At 44.1% G+C, this 15834-nt stretch overlaps 1 protein-coding gene across 1 annotated transcript; it reads left to right on the top strand.

Moving 5' to 3' along the window:
- Positions 1-4622: 4622 nt before the first annotated feature.
- LOC309341610 (chymotrypsin-like elastase family member 1) lies at positions 4623-15834 on the top strand. The gene is made up of 6 exons (XM_081861333.1): positions 4623-4814; positions 10260-10369; positions 12159-12253; positions 13362-13642; positions 14573-14739; positions 15647-15834. Exons 1-6 carry the CDS (start codon positions 4655-4657, stop codon positions 15821-15823), a joined length of 990 nt encoding a protein of 329 aa, XP_081717459.1. The 5' UTR covers positions 4623-4654; the 3' UTR covers positions 15824-15834.

Below are 15834 nucleotides of genomic sequence, written 5' to 3'. Positions count from 1 at the left end.
TCTCCTCTGATGTGTGAAATTATTTGATGTAGATAAACAAGTGATGACCTTTCAGAAGGACACGGGTGGCACTGTGGGTTAAACCACAGAGCCTAGGACTTGCCGATAAGAAGGTCGGTGGTTCGAATCCCCGCAACGGGGTGAGCTCCCGTTGCTCGGTCCCAGCTCCTGTCCACCTAGCAGTTCGAAAGCACATCAAAGTGCAAGTAGATAAATAGGTACCGCTCCGGCGGGAAGGTAAACGGCGTTTCCGTGCGCTGCTCTGGTTTGCCAGAGGCGGCTTAGTCATGCTGACCACATGACCTGGAAGCTATACACCGGCTCCCTTGGCCAGTAAAGCGAGATGAGCGCCGCAACCCCAGAGTCATCCGCGACTGGACCTAATGGTCAGGGGATCCCTTTATCTTTTTAAACAAGTAGTTCTCGATGAGTAGATTCACCTTTTCCCAGAATCTTCCAATTCTACTTGGATGGGGAGTTGCTTTGCCATCCTGCTGTTACTTTGGATGTAATTATTCTTTCTGCGTTCTGGTTTCTCGGTTTTTGATTCACATGCTAGCCTAGCTGTGCCATAGACCTTCATCGTCAGCTAGGGCAGACCAGCCAATTATTTAAAGGTGCAACTGAAAGGACAATAACATAAGCTCTGGGGCTACCCCTCATGGAAGAGTGTTCCACAGGTCTTTTTTGTGGGGGGCACCACTCTCTCTAGCAGCCACCCAAGTATCTTTCTGTGCAAGCAGGTCGATATGGAGACAGCTTGCCTTCCTTGGTCCTAAGCCATTAAGGGCTTTAGCCCAGGCATCATATGATCATAACACCCATAATCTTGTCACTTGCCCAGTAGGGCAGATCTCGGAAGCCATGTGGATCAGCTGATACTGATCCTCTGGCACTATAGTGGGTTTCCTTCTGCATCACCTGTCATGGTGGGCCTTTGCAGAGGCACAGCAAGGTCCGTGCAGAGGAGCTGCCGCATTGGCGGGAAGACCTATCGGGATCTAAAGCATAATTCCCATCAGCTGCCACTGCCACTGCTAATGTGATGCAGTTGTTAAAGTATATTTGTGCTGTGGAGAAAACATGCAACTCCCTGCTCACGTTTTTGAAAGTCACTGGGTTGCTCCATTAGGCTTGACATTCTCTCTCTGCCTAACCTATCTCACAGGCTTGTTTTAGGGTAAAATTGGGATAACTCCCTCATATAACCTGACCTCGGAGTTTGATCGCTTTCAAAATTGTGACCAATGTGTACAAAGGAGCTGGGCATATTATAGGGATTTGAAACCTGTACATGCTGACATCTTGCAGACATCCTTGGCGAGGCCCCTGAGAGTTGATTCTGAGACTCATGGTTGTTGTGGAAGATTGTGCTCTGACTGCAATGCTGTACAGCGCTTTAGTTTTCCTTCTAGGCATGTGTGAGTGTGTGTGGCAGAGTCTTCCCATCCAGCCCATTTACTTTGAACTATAGAAACTTTTCGAGAATGTTCATCTGCGTGAATCCTGACCCAGGATTCTCTTTCTTAGTCACCAGACAATATTAGGAACTGGCTTTTAATATGCATAGATTTGTGAAGCCGTCACCACATCAGAGCACTGCTGAATAACTTGATCCCACTGCATACAGTGGTACCTCGGGTTACATACGCTTCAGGTTACAGACTCCGCTAACCCAGAAATAGTACCTTGGGTTAAGAACTTTGCTTCAGGATGAGAAAAGGAAATCGCACGGCGGCGGCACGGCAGCAGCGGGAGGCTCCATTAGCTAAAGTGGTGCTTCAGGTTAAGAACAGTTTCAGGTTAAGAACGGACCTCCAAAACGAATTAAGTTCTTAACCCGAGGTACCACTGTATCTTCACCCATTTTTACTGATGGGGTGTTTTGTCACCCTTAAGATACCATGTCCCATCGTAGGCCCAGCTCAACCAGTTAGAAGAAGTCTATATGCTGCACTTTGTCGTTATTTCCCAACCTTTCAAAACTCACACGCAGAAAAAGGATGGATGGAGGTTGCAGAATCCTGAGCTGCAGCTTGCGGGTCTTAGATGCATTAATCCCATGTCTAATATGTGAGCTAAGCAGATGTCACCTGTCTGCTTATTGGACTCCTAATAAATCACAGAGCATGCTCCGCCTTCAACAATGTTTGAAATAACACTAGCATTTCAAGACAGAAATGAAGAAAAACTCCCTGTGCAAATCATAGGCAATAAGAAAATGAAGCTACCCTTTGTAGCTTGCCAGCAATTTCACGGCAGCCTCTTCAGCTGCATAATCAGGCTGGCTCTTCTCCACCCAGCAACCAGCCCTCCTCCTTCCCTCTACACACGAACACTTGATGCAGTTAGAGGCAGTGTAATTTAACGAATCTGGGTCAAGAGCTGCCAGTGCATTAAATTGGCTTTACCGCCTTCATAGAAATATGAAGAAGCTTCTTCACGCCACCTAGTGTTCACCTGGTGAACAGTCATGAATTTCTAGCAAGTGACCTACAATGGTACCTCAGGTTACATATGCTTCAGGTTACAGACTCCGCTAACCCAGAAATAGTGCTTCAGGTTAAGAACTTTGCTTCAGGATGAGAACAGAAATCGTGCTCTGGCGGTGCGGCAGCAGCAGGAGGCCCCATTAGCTAAAGTGGTGCTTCAGGTTAAGAACAGTTTCAGGTTAAGAACGGACCTCTGTTCTTACTTAACCTGAGGTACCACTGTATAATGTTCCATAGTTCCAAATACAGTGGTACCTTGGTTTACGAACTTAATCCGTTCCAAAAGTCTGTCCTTAAACCAAAGCGTTTTTAAACCAAGGCGTGCTTTCCCATAGCAACGGGGGACTCAGTTTACAAATGGAACACACTCAACAGGAAACGAAACATGTTCTGCTTCCAAGGCAAAGTTCACAAAGGAAAACACCTACTTCTGGGTTTGGAGCGTTCTTAATCCAAGTTTGTTCATAAACTAAGCTGTTCTTAAACCAAGGTACCACTGTAGTTGTTTTGGTCCACTGGAGCAAGATTCAAACGGTGAGTAAAAAAGAAGACACCTTGAACCAAGCATTGTTGAAAATGCAATGTGCAAGCTTTTGAGTTGCACAAAGAGCTTTCCCCAGTCTGAGTACAGCAGCTCTGCCCTGACTGACCCAGCCCCTCTTTGCTACTCCTGACCTTCCCACATTCAGCAGGAAGGTTTGAAGAAAGCCTTTAAGCACCATCAACTGAACTGTTTGGGGATTGTGCTCCTTCCTCCCATATTCACTGAATGTGGCTATAGGAAATTAGACACAGTCCCTTTTTATTCCTTCAGGAACAGTGTGCAGGAGGCTCAATGTGCGCAAAGCATGGACATAGCCAAGGAGGGGCATGGGGGTAGTTGCCCCCTAAATGAATAAGAAATAACAAATGGAAGTTCTGTGTCTTTTTGGTGTTTGTCTAAAAACAGCCAAGCAACTTTCAGGGTGTCCTGGTTTTTACTTTTTGAAATATACCTAACATGAAGCCTGCCCACCCACCAACATAAATTCTGGTTATGCCCACGGTGCAAAGGGGCTTGGAATTGTACCAGCTGTCCTCGTCCCAATCCCATGAGTGTGGGAACAGATCCTGAATATGCACATAAGTTGTATGCACACAGGCTCTCAGCTACATTAATAAAGAAACAACAAAATGAATGTGCTTTAAGCATTCAACACCAGATGGCGCCAGAGAGCAGGAATAGTTTAAAACGACATTTCCCATAGGAATTTTTTTCTTTCGTTAAAACCATCTAATTTCTGACTTATTTATAGCATGTTTTCCCCCCAGCGTTTAGATCCACCCCTGCAATTAGGGTGCTGAATTTTGCAGGGTTCCTCACTGCAGCCATGGATGCTCATGCAGAGCCTATGCGCATGTAATTGCATATACAGAGGCTCGTTCTGACATTCAGATAAAGGTATGGAGATTAGAGGCAGAACTAGTGGGCGTGATCCCCCTCCTCCCATTTTAATCTATGAAAAAAGCTTGTCCCCTGTCTTAACAGGGAAAGTGTCAATGACATTTTCTTGATCATCCTCCCCCTCTAATTCCAAAATCCCTGCAATAAATCCTATCATTTTCTCCCTTGCATATGACTGACCTCGTACACTTAGGGTTGCCAACTTTAAACTCAGCTTTGGCTCTTCTGCCTTTAACTGCAACCCAATGCCCAGGCAGTAGCAAGCTGGAGCTTCTCACTGCAGGAAGATGAGTGTTATCTGGAGTCAGTGAACAGCTTCCTTCTGCTAATGAGGGCAGATTAATCTGCTCTTAAAAGCGCAAGAGCCGAGCCAATAAAGAAAGTAGCAACATTATCTCTGCATTCACGTCTGCTTGTGGGAGTTACGGTCAAGTGTTGACTTGACTAATTTCTTTTCCTGGTCAGTTGGCAATCCTTCTGTGCATACCCCATATCTTGCAGCAGCTGCTACCTGACTTGTTTGGGCCTTTTGGTGTAAAATTGCTGATGAGAACGGCTCTCTTGCGGCCAGCCATAGAAAGGAGTGTCGCGTCCATGCAGAAGCATCTAGACCTCATTGTTTTGATCCTCTGTGCTTTGTCTGAGTGCATTAACAGTGACAGCAACAACGAGCAGCAGTCCCCTCTTCTCTCACACTGGACCCAGCCATCCTGTTCACATGCAAACTCAGTTTCCCTTTGCACAATTGCTGGATCAAGTCTTTTTTTCTTTTCTTTTGGCAATGATTTTGGACAGATTCTTTGCTTGGCTTTCTGTGCTTTCCTTGGCCAAGGTGTCTTTGACACAGGCGGTATTTCTTCCCAGACGCCTGGATTTAGGTAAGATGGGATTGTCATTTCTTGTTACAGATAGGTAGCCGTGTTGGTCTGCCATGGTCAAAACAAAATAAAAAAATTCCTTCCAGTAGCACCTTAAAGACCAACTGAGTTAGTTCTAGGTATGAGCTTTCGTGTGCATGCACACTTCTTCAGATACACTGAAACAGAAGTCACCGGACCTTTCTATATAGTGAGAAGGTGGGGAGGGGTATTACTCAGAAGGGTGGTGGGAATGGGTGATTGGCAGATAGCTGCGATGAGCCTGTTGACGACTCTTAACGACTGCAATAGGTCTAACAGGAAAAAGCAAGGGGTGAGAAGGTGAAAAATGGCTTTGTCATGTATAATGAGATAAGAATCCAATGTCTTTATTCAAACCAGATCTCTCCATAGTTTTAAGTTTGGTGATAAGTTGCAATTCAGCAGCTTCTCTTTCCAGTCTATTTCTGAAATTCCTTTGTAATAGAACAGCTACTTTGAGATCTTGTATAGAATGTCCTGGGAGATTGAAGTGTTCTCCTACTGGTTTTTCTGTCTTGTGGTTCCTGATGTCGGATTTATGTCCATTTATTCTTTGGCGTAAGGTCTGGCCTGTTTGTCCAATATAGAGAGCTGAAGGACACTGTTGGCATTTTATGGCATACACAATGTTAGACGATGAGCAATTAAATAGTCCCGAGATGGTATGTGTGATGTTGTTGGGGCCAGTAATGGTGTTGTCCGGGTGTATGTGGCAGCAAAGTTGGCATCTGGGTTTATTGCAGGCTCTGGTGCCAGTGTCCGTGTTAAGTCTGGTTATAGTATTATTGTGGGTTAGGAGTTGTTTAAGATTGGGGGGCTGTCTGGAGGCAATGAAAGGTCTTCCTCCCAGAGCTTGAGAAAGAGAACTGTCATTGTCCAGGAGAGGTTGTAGATCTCTGATGATGCGTTGTACTGTTTTAACTTGGGAGCTGTATGTGATGACTAGAGGTGTTCTGTTATTTTCTTTTTTGGGTCTGTCTTGCAGCAAGTTCTCTCTGGGTATCAGTCTGGCTCTGTTGATCTGTTGTCTAACTTCATCTGCTGGGTATTTTAGTTCTAAAAAGGTTTGCTGTAGATCTCTTAGGTGAGAGTCTCTGTCTGTAGAATTGGAGCAGATGCGGCTGTAACGTAGTGCCTGGCTATATACAATGGACTGTTTGGTATGTTTGGGATGGTAGCTAGAGGCATGTAGATATGTTTGTCGGTCAGTTGGTTTACGGTATAAGGTGGTGTCTATGCGCCCATCCTGTATTTTTATAGTAGTGTCCAAAAAATGTATTTCTTGCATAGATTGATTCATTGTTAGGTTGATGGTGGGGTGAAAATCATTGAATTTCTGGTGGAAGGTGTCCAGGGTCTGTTGACCATGTGTCCAGATGATAAAAATATCATCAATGTATCGCAGGTACAAGAGAGGTTTGAGTGGGTAGGAGTTTAGGAAACGTTGTTCTAAATCCGCCATGAAGATGTTGGCATACTGTGGGGCCATGCGGGTGCCCATTGCTGTGCCGCTGATCTGAAGGAACAGGTCATCACCGAATTTGAAGTTGTTGTGGGTAAGGACAAATTGGCAGAGTTTGGTAGCAAAGTCCGCTGTGGTTTTATCTGAAATGGTATTCCTTATAGCTTGTAAACCATCGTTGTGTGGGATATTGGTATACAGAGATTCCACATCCATAGTAGCTAGTATAGTATTGTTGGGAAGATTATTTAAAGATTGTATTTTCCTCAGAAAATCTGTGGTGTCACGTACATAGCTGGGAGCACTGATGGCATATGGTTTCAGAACAGAGTCCATATAACCGGAGACACCCACTGTAACCGGAGACGCCCCATCATTTCAGGTATTGGCACTATTACAGTGGGTGTCTCCGGTTATATGGACTCTGTTCTGAAACCATATGCCATCAGTGCTCCCAGCTATGTACGTGACACCACAGATTTTCTGAGGAAAATACAATCTTTAAATAATCTTCCCAACAATACTATACTAGCTACTATGGATGTGGAATCTCTGTATACCAATATCCCACACAACGATGGTTTACAAGCTATAAGGAATACCATTTCAGATAAAACCACAGCGGACTTTGCTACCAAACTCTGCCAATTTGTCCTTACCCACAACAACTTCAAATTCGGTGATGACCTGTTCCTTCAGATCAGCGGCACAGCAATGGGCACCCGCATGGCCCCACAGTATGCCAACATCTTCATGGCGGATTTAGAACAACGTTTCCTAAACTCCTACCCACTCAAACCTCTCTTGTACCTGCGATACATTGATGATATTTTTATCATCTGGACACATGGTCAACAGACCCTGGACACCTTCCACCAGAAATTCAATGATTTTCACCCCACCATCAACCTAACAATGAATCAATCTATGCAAGAAATACATTTTTTGGACACTACTATAAAAATACAGGATGGGCGCATAGACACCACCTTATACCGTAAACCAACTGACCGACAAACATATCTACATGCCTCTAGCTACCATCCCAAACATACCAAACAGTCCATTGTATATAGCCAGGCACTACGTTACAGCCGCATCTGCTCCAATTCTACAGACAGAGACTCTCACCTAAGAGATCTACAGCAAACCTTTTTAGAACTAAAATACCCAGCAGATGAAGTTAGACAACAGATCAACAGAGCCAGACTGATACCCAGAGAGAACTTGCTGCAAGACAGACCCAAAAAAGAAAATAACAGAACACCTCTAGTCATCACATACAGCTCCCAAGTTAAAACAGTACAACGCATCATCAGAGATCTACAACCTCTCCTGGACAATGACAGTTCTCTTTCTCAAGCTCTGGGAGGAAGACCTTTCATTGCCTCCAGACAGCCCCCCAATCTTAAACAACTCCTAACCCACAATAATACTATAACCAGACTTAACACGGACACTGGCACCAGAGCCTGCAATAAACCCAGATGCCAACTTTGCTGCCACATACACCCGGACAACACCATTACTGGCCCCAACAACATCACACATACCATCTCGGGACTATTTAATTGCTCATCGTCTAACATTGTGTATGCCATAAAATGCCAACAGTGTCCTTCAGCTCTCTATATTGGACAAACAGGCCAGACCTTACGCCAAAGAATAAATGGACATAAATCCGACATCAGGAACCACAAGACAGAAAAACCAGTAGGAGAACACTTCAATCTCCCAGGACATTCTATACAAGATCTCAAAGTAGCTGTTCTATTACAAAGGAATTTCAGAAATAGACTGGAAAGAGAAGCTGCTGAATTGCAACTTATCACCAAACTTAAAACTATGGAGAGACCTGGTTTGAATAAAGACATTGGATTCTTATCTCATTATACATGACAAAGCCATTTTTCACCTTCTCACCCCTTGCTTTTTCCTGTTAGACCTATTGCAGTCGTTAAGAGTCGTCAACAGGCTCATCGCAGCTATCTGCCAATCACCCATTCCCACCACCCTTCTGAGTAATACCCCTCCCCACCTTCTCACTATATAGAAAGGTCCGGTGACTTCTGTTTCAGTGTATCTGAAGAAGTGTGCATGCACACGAAAGCTCATACCTAGAACTAACTCAGTTGGTCTTTAAGGTGCTACTGGAAGGAATTTTTTTATTTTGTTTTGTCATTTCTTGGTCGCGGTAATTACATAGGAGCACAGGAAACTTGCTTATACGGAGTCAGAACGTTGCATCATCTAGTTCAGTTTATTTTTACCATTGTGCAAATTATGAACAAGATTGCCATGTTTTGTTCCTAGTCTCGCTCTTGTACCTTTAACAGAAAGCTTTCGCAGAGCAATTAAGCAAGAGGAACTTTTGGTGACATTAAGATAAAGGATGCTATCCTATAATACTTACCACAGCTTACTTTGAAGTAGACATGCATGGGATTCCACTGGAAAAGATGGGAGATTTCACACCTCCAACACATACTCAATTTCTTTCTGCAGATAGACACAGAAAAAGGTCGGGATATGCATAAGGAATGTTTTAACAATCAATCTGTATTCCCAGGGCACTTTGAAAACAGTTAACTCTGTGAGGGCTATAGGGGTCTGCTAACAATTCTCACCACCATCAAATGTTACTTCAGCAATGGGCAACCCCAAACTGAGCATGATAAAATATTTCATACCTTTCAGAAACAAATCATTCACAATTATTATTATTTTTGCGATGATTTTTTGGTGGTGATTTTTATTGGATTTGTTATGTGTTGTGTGTATATTGGCATATTGCTTTGTTATCGTAAATGAGAAAGGGTATATCGTAAGTCCTTTATTTCATGGGCAATGAAACATTGTGGTCATTACTTTAGTGCAATATGTGAATAAGCAACTTCAGACCCACCCCTGGGCGTGAATTTTTGGAGGTGGGTCAAAAGAGGTTCCGACATTTCTCTGATGAAAATAGGGACGTCCTAAGGAACAGTGGGACATTCTGGGATCAAATCAGAAACTGTGATGGCTTACGCAAATCTGTGACTGTCCCTGGAAAATAGGGACACTTGGAGGGTCTTGGCATCAATAAAGAAGGTGGAACGGCGTAGGATTGTACCCTTTGGCTCCACCCAATTGCTGTGTGTATTTGAGGGGCTTCCACATGTGGCTTATGTAGAAGCCTCTTTCACGCTTTTGCTAAATGTATGGAGGGAAAGATCGGGGCACTACATATATTAGATACATGGAGGGGTGATCTCAAAAGGACTTGCAGCACTTTTCAGACCATCTAACGCATGTGGAAAGGACCACGGTCATTCTTACTTTATCATGTTTCTAATATTCTGTCGGGAGCCACTCAGAGTGGTTGGGGAAATATGAGTGGCATACAAATATTATTATTATCCCTGCACACACATCCATTCATTGTACTGTACTGAAAAGACCCCTCTGTACACAAAAAAGACTCTGCGCAGTTGGGAACAGTGAATATCTATCATCTATCTATCTATCTATCTATCTATCTATCTATCTATATCATCTCTCTATCATCTATCTATCTATCTATCATCTATCTATCTATGTATTTGTCTGTCTATCTATCTATCATCTATCTATCTATTTTTCTATCTATCTATCTATCTATCTGTGAATATCTATCATCTATCTCTCTATCATCTCTCTATCATCTATCTATCTATCTATCATCTATCTATCATCTATCTATCTATCTATCTATCTATCTATCTATCTATCTATCTATCATCTATCTATCATCTATCTATATCTATCTATCTATCTATCTATCTATCTATCTATCTATCTATCTATCTATCATCTATCTATCATCTATCTATCTATCTATCTATCTATCTATCTATCTATCTATCTATCATAAATCTATAACTGGTTTAAATATCCCTCTTGCTTTTTTGTATGACCCCATTATTTTTTCTTTTGCATTTCAGACTGGCCTAAAAACTGCGGTGTTGCGTATTTCCAACCAAACATATTTGCTAAGATTATTGCCGGCAATGAAGCAAGGCCTCATTCTTGGCCGTGGCAAGTCTCCTTACAGGTACAAAATGTTTCAGTGATTCTCAAACCTTGGGCACGTACAAAATTTGGAGGAGGGCTTGGAGTCTACAAGAGAGGTCTGCAACCTGTCTATTCAGAAGCTAGGTCCAACCAGAAGTAGTTCCAACCAGAAACTAAGTTCAAATCAGCAAAGGCCCTTTCTAAATTTGCTTGACACTTTTCTGTTTATAGGTTCAGCCAGTTTTATTACTACCCTGTTCAGCATGGCTGGGAGATGAGTGGCTAGCTGCCCATTGTTTTGTTCCCAGGGTGGCGTGGTCATGAATTACTGGTTTCTTTGTACAGTCGTACCTTGGAAGTCAAACGGAATCCATTCCAGAAGTCCATTCAACCTCCAAAACATTCGAAAACCAAAGTGCAGCTTCTGCTTGGCTGCAGGAACCTCCTGCAGCCAATCAGAAGCTGTGGAAGCCCCGTTGGACGTTTGGCTTCCAAAAACAGTTCGCAAACCAGAACAGTCACTTCCGGGTTTGTGACGTTCGGGAGACAAAACGTTTGGGAACTAAGCTGTTTGATTTCCAAGGTACGGTACTACTGTACAGTGGTACTTCGGGTTAAGTACTTAATTCGTTCCGGAGGTCCATTCTTAACCTGAAACTGTTCTTAACCTGAAGCACCACTTTAGCTAATGGGGCCCCCCGCTGCCATCGCGCCGCCAGAGCACGATTTCTGTTCTCATCCTGAAGCAAAGTTCTTAACCGGAGGTAATATTTCTGGTTTAGCGGAGTCTGTAACCTGAAGCGTACGTAACCTGAAGCATATGTAACCTGAGGTACCACTGTATCTGTTTCTTCCTTCTTTAATCTCCACCACAGCAAATTGTACTTTACACTGCAATATTTTGTTGCAGGTCACACTTGCCCTATGTACTAAGAGTGCTCCGAATTCTCCAAGTGCCAGTTGTCATGTAGGGAAAACTGTATCATCTTTGCACCATGGGGACCTATCAGCAGGGGAATACCAAAGTTTGCAAAAGAAAAGAAAAGAAAAGAAAAGAAAAGAAAAGAAAAGAAAAGAAAAGAAAAGAAAAGAAAAGAAAAACTAAGGTGGGGTTAGGGGTGAGAACCAAAAACAACCCAATGAAAATTGAGCATGCTCAGCTATCTCAACATTTTGGTTGAATGTTGAAGCTGGAAAGGAAAGGAAGAAGAAGAAGAAGAGTTTGGATTTGATATCCCGCCTTTCACTCCCTTTAAGGAGTCTCAAAGCGGCTAACAATCTCCTTTCTCTTCCTCCCCCACAACAAACACTCTGTGAGATGAGTGGGGCTGAGAGACTTCAGAGAAGTGTGACTGGCCCAAGGTCACCCAGCAGATGCATCTGGAGGAGCAGAGACGTGAACCCGGTTCCCCAGATTACGAGACTACCGCTCTTAACCACTACACCACACTGGCTCTCAGGAAAGGAAAAAGGGGGCAATGGAATGGAGTATTCTGAAAAAAGTCCTGGCTCAATAGCTAGACTGCCATGCAGGAAGACTTCACATACCCGACTTGCTTTATGTACGGAGTAGGAAAAAAGAATGTCTTGTTTTAAAAATCAATTTCACATGTGATATATTGTGCAACAGGGTTCTCAAACTCTTGCCTGTGACCATTTACAATTGCTTCTAAAAAATATTAAGGGTTTCCCCAATATCCTCACCAGTTTTCCAATGGACTGTGGAGGGGAAAGTTGGGGAACCGCTGTTCCAGAGGTTACTTTTGCCCTACTTCCAATTCCTTCCTGTGATTCAGCTCTGCATTTTCTCCCTCCATTTTCCTTCCCAGGTCCGTTCTAAACCAAGCGATAAATTCGTCCACGTCTGTGGTGGCACCCTCATTCACAAAAACTGGGTTCTCACTGCTGCCCACTGCTTCCAGAAGTAAGTTATCTACTGTGTGTGAATTTGTAGAGGCAGATCAAAACAATGTGGGTGGCTCATGCAAAATGGTATGCCTTTTGGAATCGATAAAGCAGGTGGGGCGTACCTACTGTCATGCAATGCTTAGAGGACTCACCAGTCAGGAAGAATGTTAAACAAGTACAGAACACCAACAGGAAACCCCTAACCCCACCCAAAGACAATTAAGTACAGTGCCACCTGCTGGCTAAACTATATAATGACATTATCCACACACTAACTTTTCTCTTCTCCATCACTTTTTCTCCCCCTATTTTCTGTCTGGCTAAGCTTCTTTCTGGTCATTGAGCCTGTCTTGTGGGAAAGCCATTAGAGGAGAGGAGATAAAGGAGGGGGAAGCAGTGGGCAGGGGAAAGACTTAAACAGCCTTCCTCCTGCCTGTTGTTTATCCCTTAAGTATAACGTCCACCTCCACATGTGGCAAAAGCGTTGGCCGGTGTAATAGTTCATATATGATTTTTTCTACATGTAGAAAACAGAGTGGTTTTATTAACTTGTCCCCCAGTGAAAAACTATACTTGGAAGCTTATTGTGGGAACATTTTTTTCTGAGTGCCCGTGCGGTTTCGCTCATTGATGGTAGTGGAGAATTAGACTTAATTCTGGGCCACGGCCCAGTAAACCTGAAGGAGCGTCTCCACCCCCATCGTTCTGCCCAGACGCTGAGGTCCAGCTCCAAGGGCCTTATGGCGGTTCGCTCATTGCGAGAAGCAAAGCTACAGGGAACCAGGCAGAGGGCCTTCTCGGTAGTGGCGCCTGCCCTGTGGAACGCCCTCCCATCAGATGTCAAAGCGATAAACAACTACCTGACATTCAGAAGACATCTTAAGGCAGCCCTGTTCAGGGAAGTTTTTAATGTGTGACATTTTAGTGTATTTTTGGTCTCTGTGGAAGCCGCCCAGAGTGGCTGGGGAAACCCAGCCAGATGGGCGGGGTACAAATAATAAATTATTATTATTATTATTATTATTATTATTATTATTATTATTATGTATGAAGGCAGGTAAAAGCAGATGGGGGTGGGGGGCATGTGAGACAACACACCCAACCCTACGGTGCATCATTTTCAGGGGACAGGAAGAAGATGTCACCAACTGGCGAATTCTTCTCGGCAAGCATCACCTTAACTACCCGGAATCCACAGAAAGAAGCTACCGGGTGAAGCGAATTTATCGGCATGAACGTTTTCAGTACCCTCAGCTAAACGAGCTAGAGTATGACATTGCTTTGGTCAAGCCAGTGGAAGAGATTACCGCCAACAGGTTTATCCATTATGCATGCCTGCCAAAAAGAGGCAGTTTTCTCCGTCCGGGACACTCCTGCTGGGTGACTGGCTGGGGGGGCACGAGAGGTATTTCAGAGTGTCGTGTGCCACCAATAATAATTACATTGTTTTCAATAAGTGTCTATAGCTTTGCAGCCTTCATTTGTGCAAAGTTAGAAGAATTTGGCCCTGGAATCCGTTTTTGGTAGCTGAGTTGAGTCTTGGAATATGTTAAAGAGTTTCTAAACATGTGCAGAGTGCATTTCCTTGACAACTGAGAAGTCCAAATCAGCCACACATGCTTAGGACTAAAAAACACAAGTGTCATTATTCTGAGACAGGTTTGAGCCCTGACATGATACCGTATTTTTCACTCTATAGGACGCACGTTTCTCCCTCCAAAAATTAAGGGGGAATGTGTGTGCGTCCTATGGAGCGAATGCAGGCTCCTTGGCTTCAGCGATAGCAATGTGAAGCCTCCGAAGCGCAGAGGGAGCGTTCCATCTGCGCTCTGGAGGCTACACGTTGCTTTCGCTGAAGCCTGGAGAGCGAGGGGGGTCGGTGCGCACCGACCTCTCACTCCCCAGGCTTCAGGGATAGCCGCCTGAAGCCTTTGGAGCGCAGCACAAGTTCCCGCTGCGTTCCGCAGGCTTCAGGTTCCTTTCGCTGAAGCCGGGAGAACAAGACTCTCCTGGCTTCAGCAGAGAGGGAGAGCTGCACAGCGCCCCTTCAGCCAAGCGGGAGGAGAAATGGAAGGGGCTCCGTTTCTCCTGCCGCTTCGCTGAAGGGGCGCTGAACAGAGAGGGGGAGATTTTTTTCTTGTTCTCCCCCTCTAAAACAAGGTGCGTCCTATAGAGCGAAAAATACGGTAATTTTCTTTAGAATTTAAGGACCTGTAGACGATGGAAAATTCGAAGTATTTACCATTTCCAGTGTAATGCAAAGTCACAAAATGCTAATCTTCAAGGTTCCAAAAATGTTCTGGTTCTTACTCTTCTTCTGTTTTATGCACTGAAGGCGGACAAGATGAAAACTTCTCTCTCTCCGAGGTTTTGAATCAGGCCAAGTTGCCAGTCATAGATTTCAACACATGCCACCTCAAGAAGTTCTGGGGAAGCAAAATCCAAACATCAATGCTCTGTGCTGGACTGAAAGATACAGCAAGGTCTTCAGCTGCCTGCCAGGTACAGAAATGGGCTATTCATGCAGAGCCTTTCCACACAAATCTGTTTTTAGGTGCTATCAGTAGACAAATCTCCCTGTCACTGTCGATTTGAAAAATTTGCAACTTCAATAGCCAAAAATTTAAGAGCTTATAATGCCACTACAGTGGTACCTCGGGTTAAGAACTTAATTCATTCCAGAGGTCCTAACATGAAACTGTTCTTAACCTGAGGTACCACTTTAGCCAATGGGGCCTCCCGCTGCTGCCGCGCCGCTACTGCACGATTTCTGTTCTCATCCTGAAGCAAAGTTCTTAACCTGAGGTAATATTTCTGGGTTAGTGGAGTCTGTATCCTGAAGTGCCTGTAACCTGAAGCGTGTGTAACCTGAGGAACCACTGTACTGTTGTGTCCAGATTTTCACTTTTGGAAGTATGGCAACCCTATTATGTCACTACTTAGAATACGACTGTTTCAAGATCAAGCCAGGTATGTATGACAAAGGAGATCTGTGAATAGGATCTCCAATAGTTTCTTAGAGGGTGAATACTAGGGGCTGGGGAGTGTTTCAGAACTATGGCATTGGGACACTGTGGCCTAACTCTACTCCTGTACCTCCTATTGCTATTTGTTGCGCTGGTCAATACATACAGGTATCAAATGGATACCTTTATGTTTTGCCATGTGGGGCAAAGACATTTGGGGTGGATGCTTTTAACTAGGAGGGTAGCACAGAGGAAGAGTTAACCTCATGCAGCCAACACTGTGATCTTGAGATGCTAATAACATTGCTAATAATCTTGAAAAACTGTGGAAGTTTTTACTCATGAATATTTAGCATCTCATCTAGATCGACACTCAAGTCTGCCACTGAACCCTCACCAGCATAAGAACATGTTTCAACTCTTGGATGATATTTTATTTTCAGGGAGACTCGGGTGGCCCACTGCTTTGCCAAACTGGGAGAGAGACATGGGAAGTCCATGGGGTCGTGAGCTTCGGGCCAGTTGGGTGCCAGGTGCAGAACAAGCCTACTGTCTTTACTAGGACATCTGCGTATATTCCTTGGATTGAAGCAATCAGAATGCGGGATTTTTTTTTGTAAAGGACAGGAAA

Source organism: Podarcis erhardii (assembly GCF_964252035.2).
Source record: "Podarcis erhardii genome assembly, chromosome: 5".
Classification (NCBI taxonomy): Eukaryota; Metazoa; Chordata; class Lepidosauria; order Squamata; family Lacertidae; genus Podarcis; species Podarcis erhardii.
Note: the sequence above shows the minus strand (reverse complement) of the source record. Positions and strands in the feature narration are given on the sequence as shown.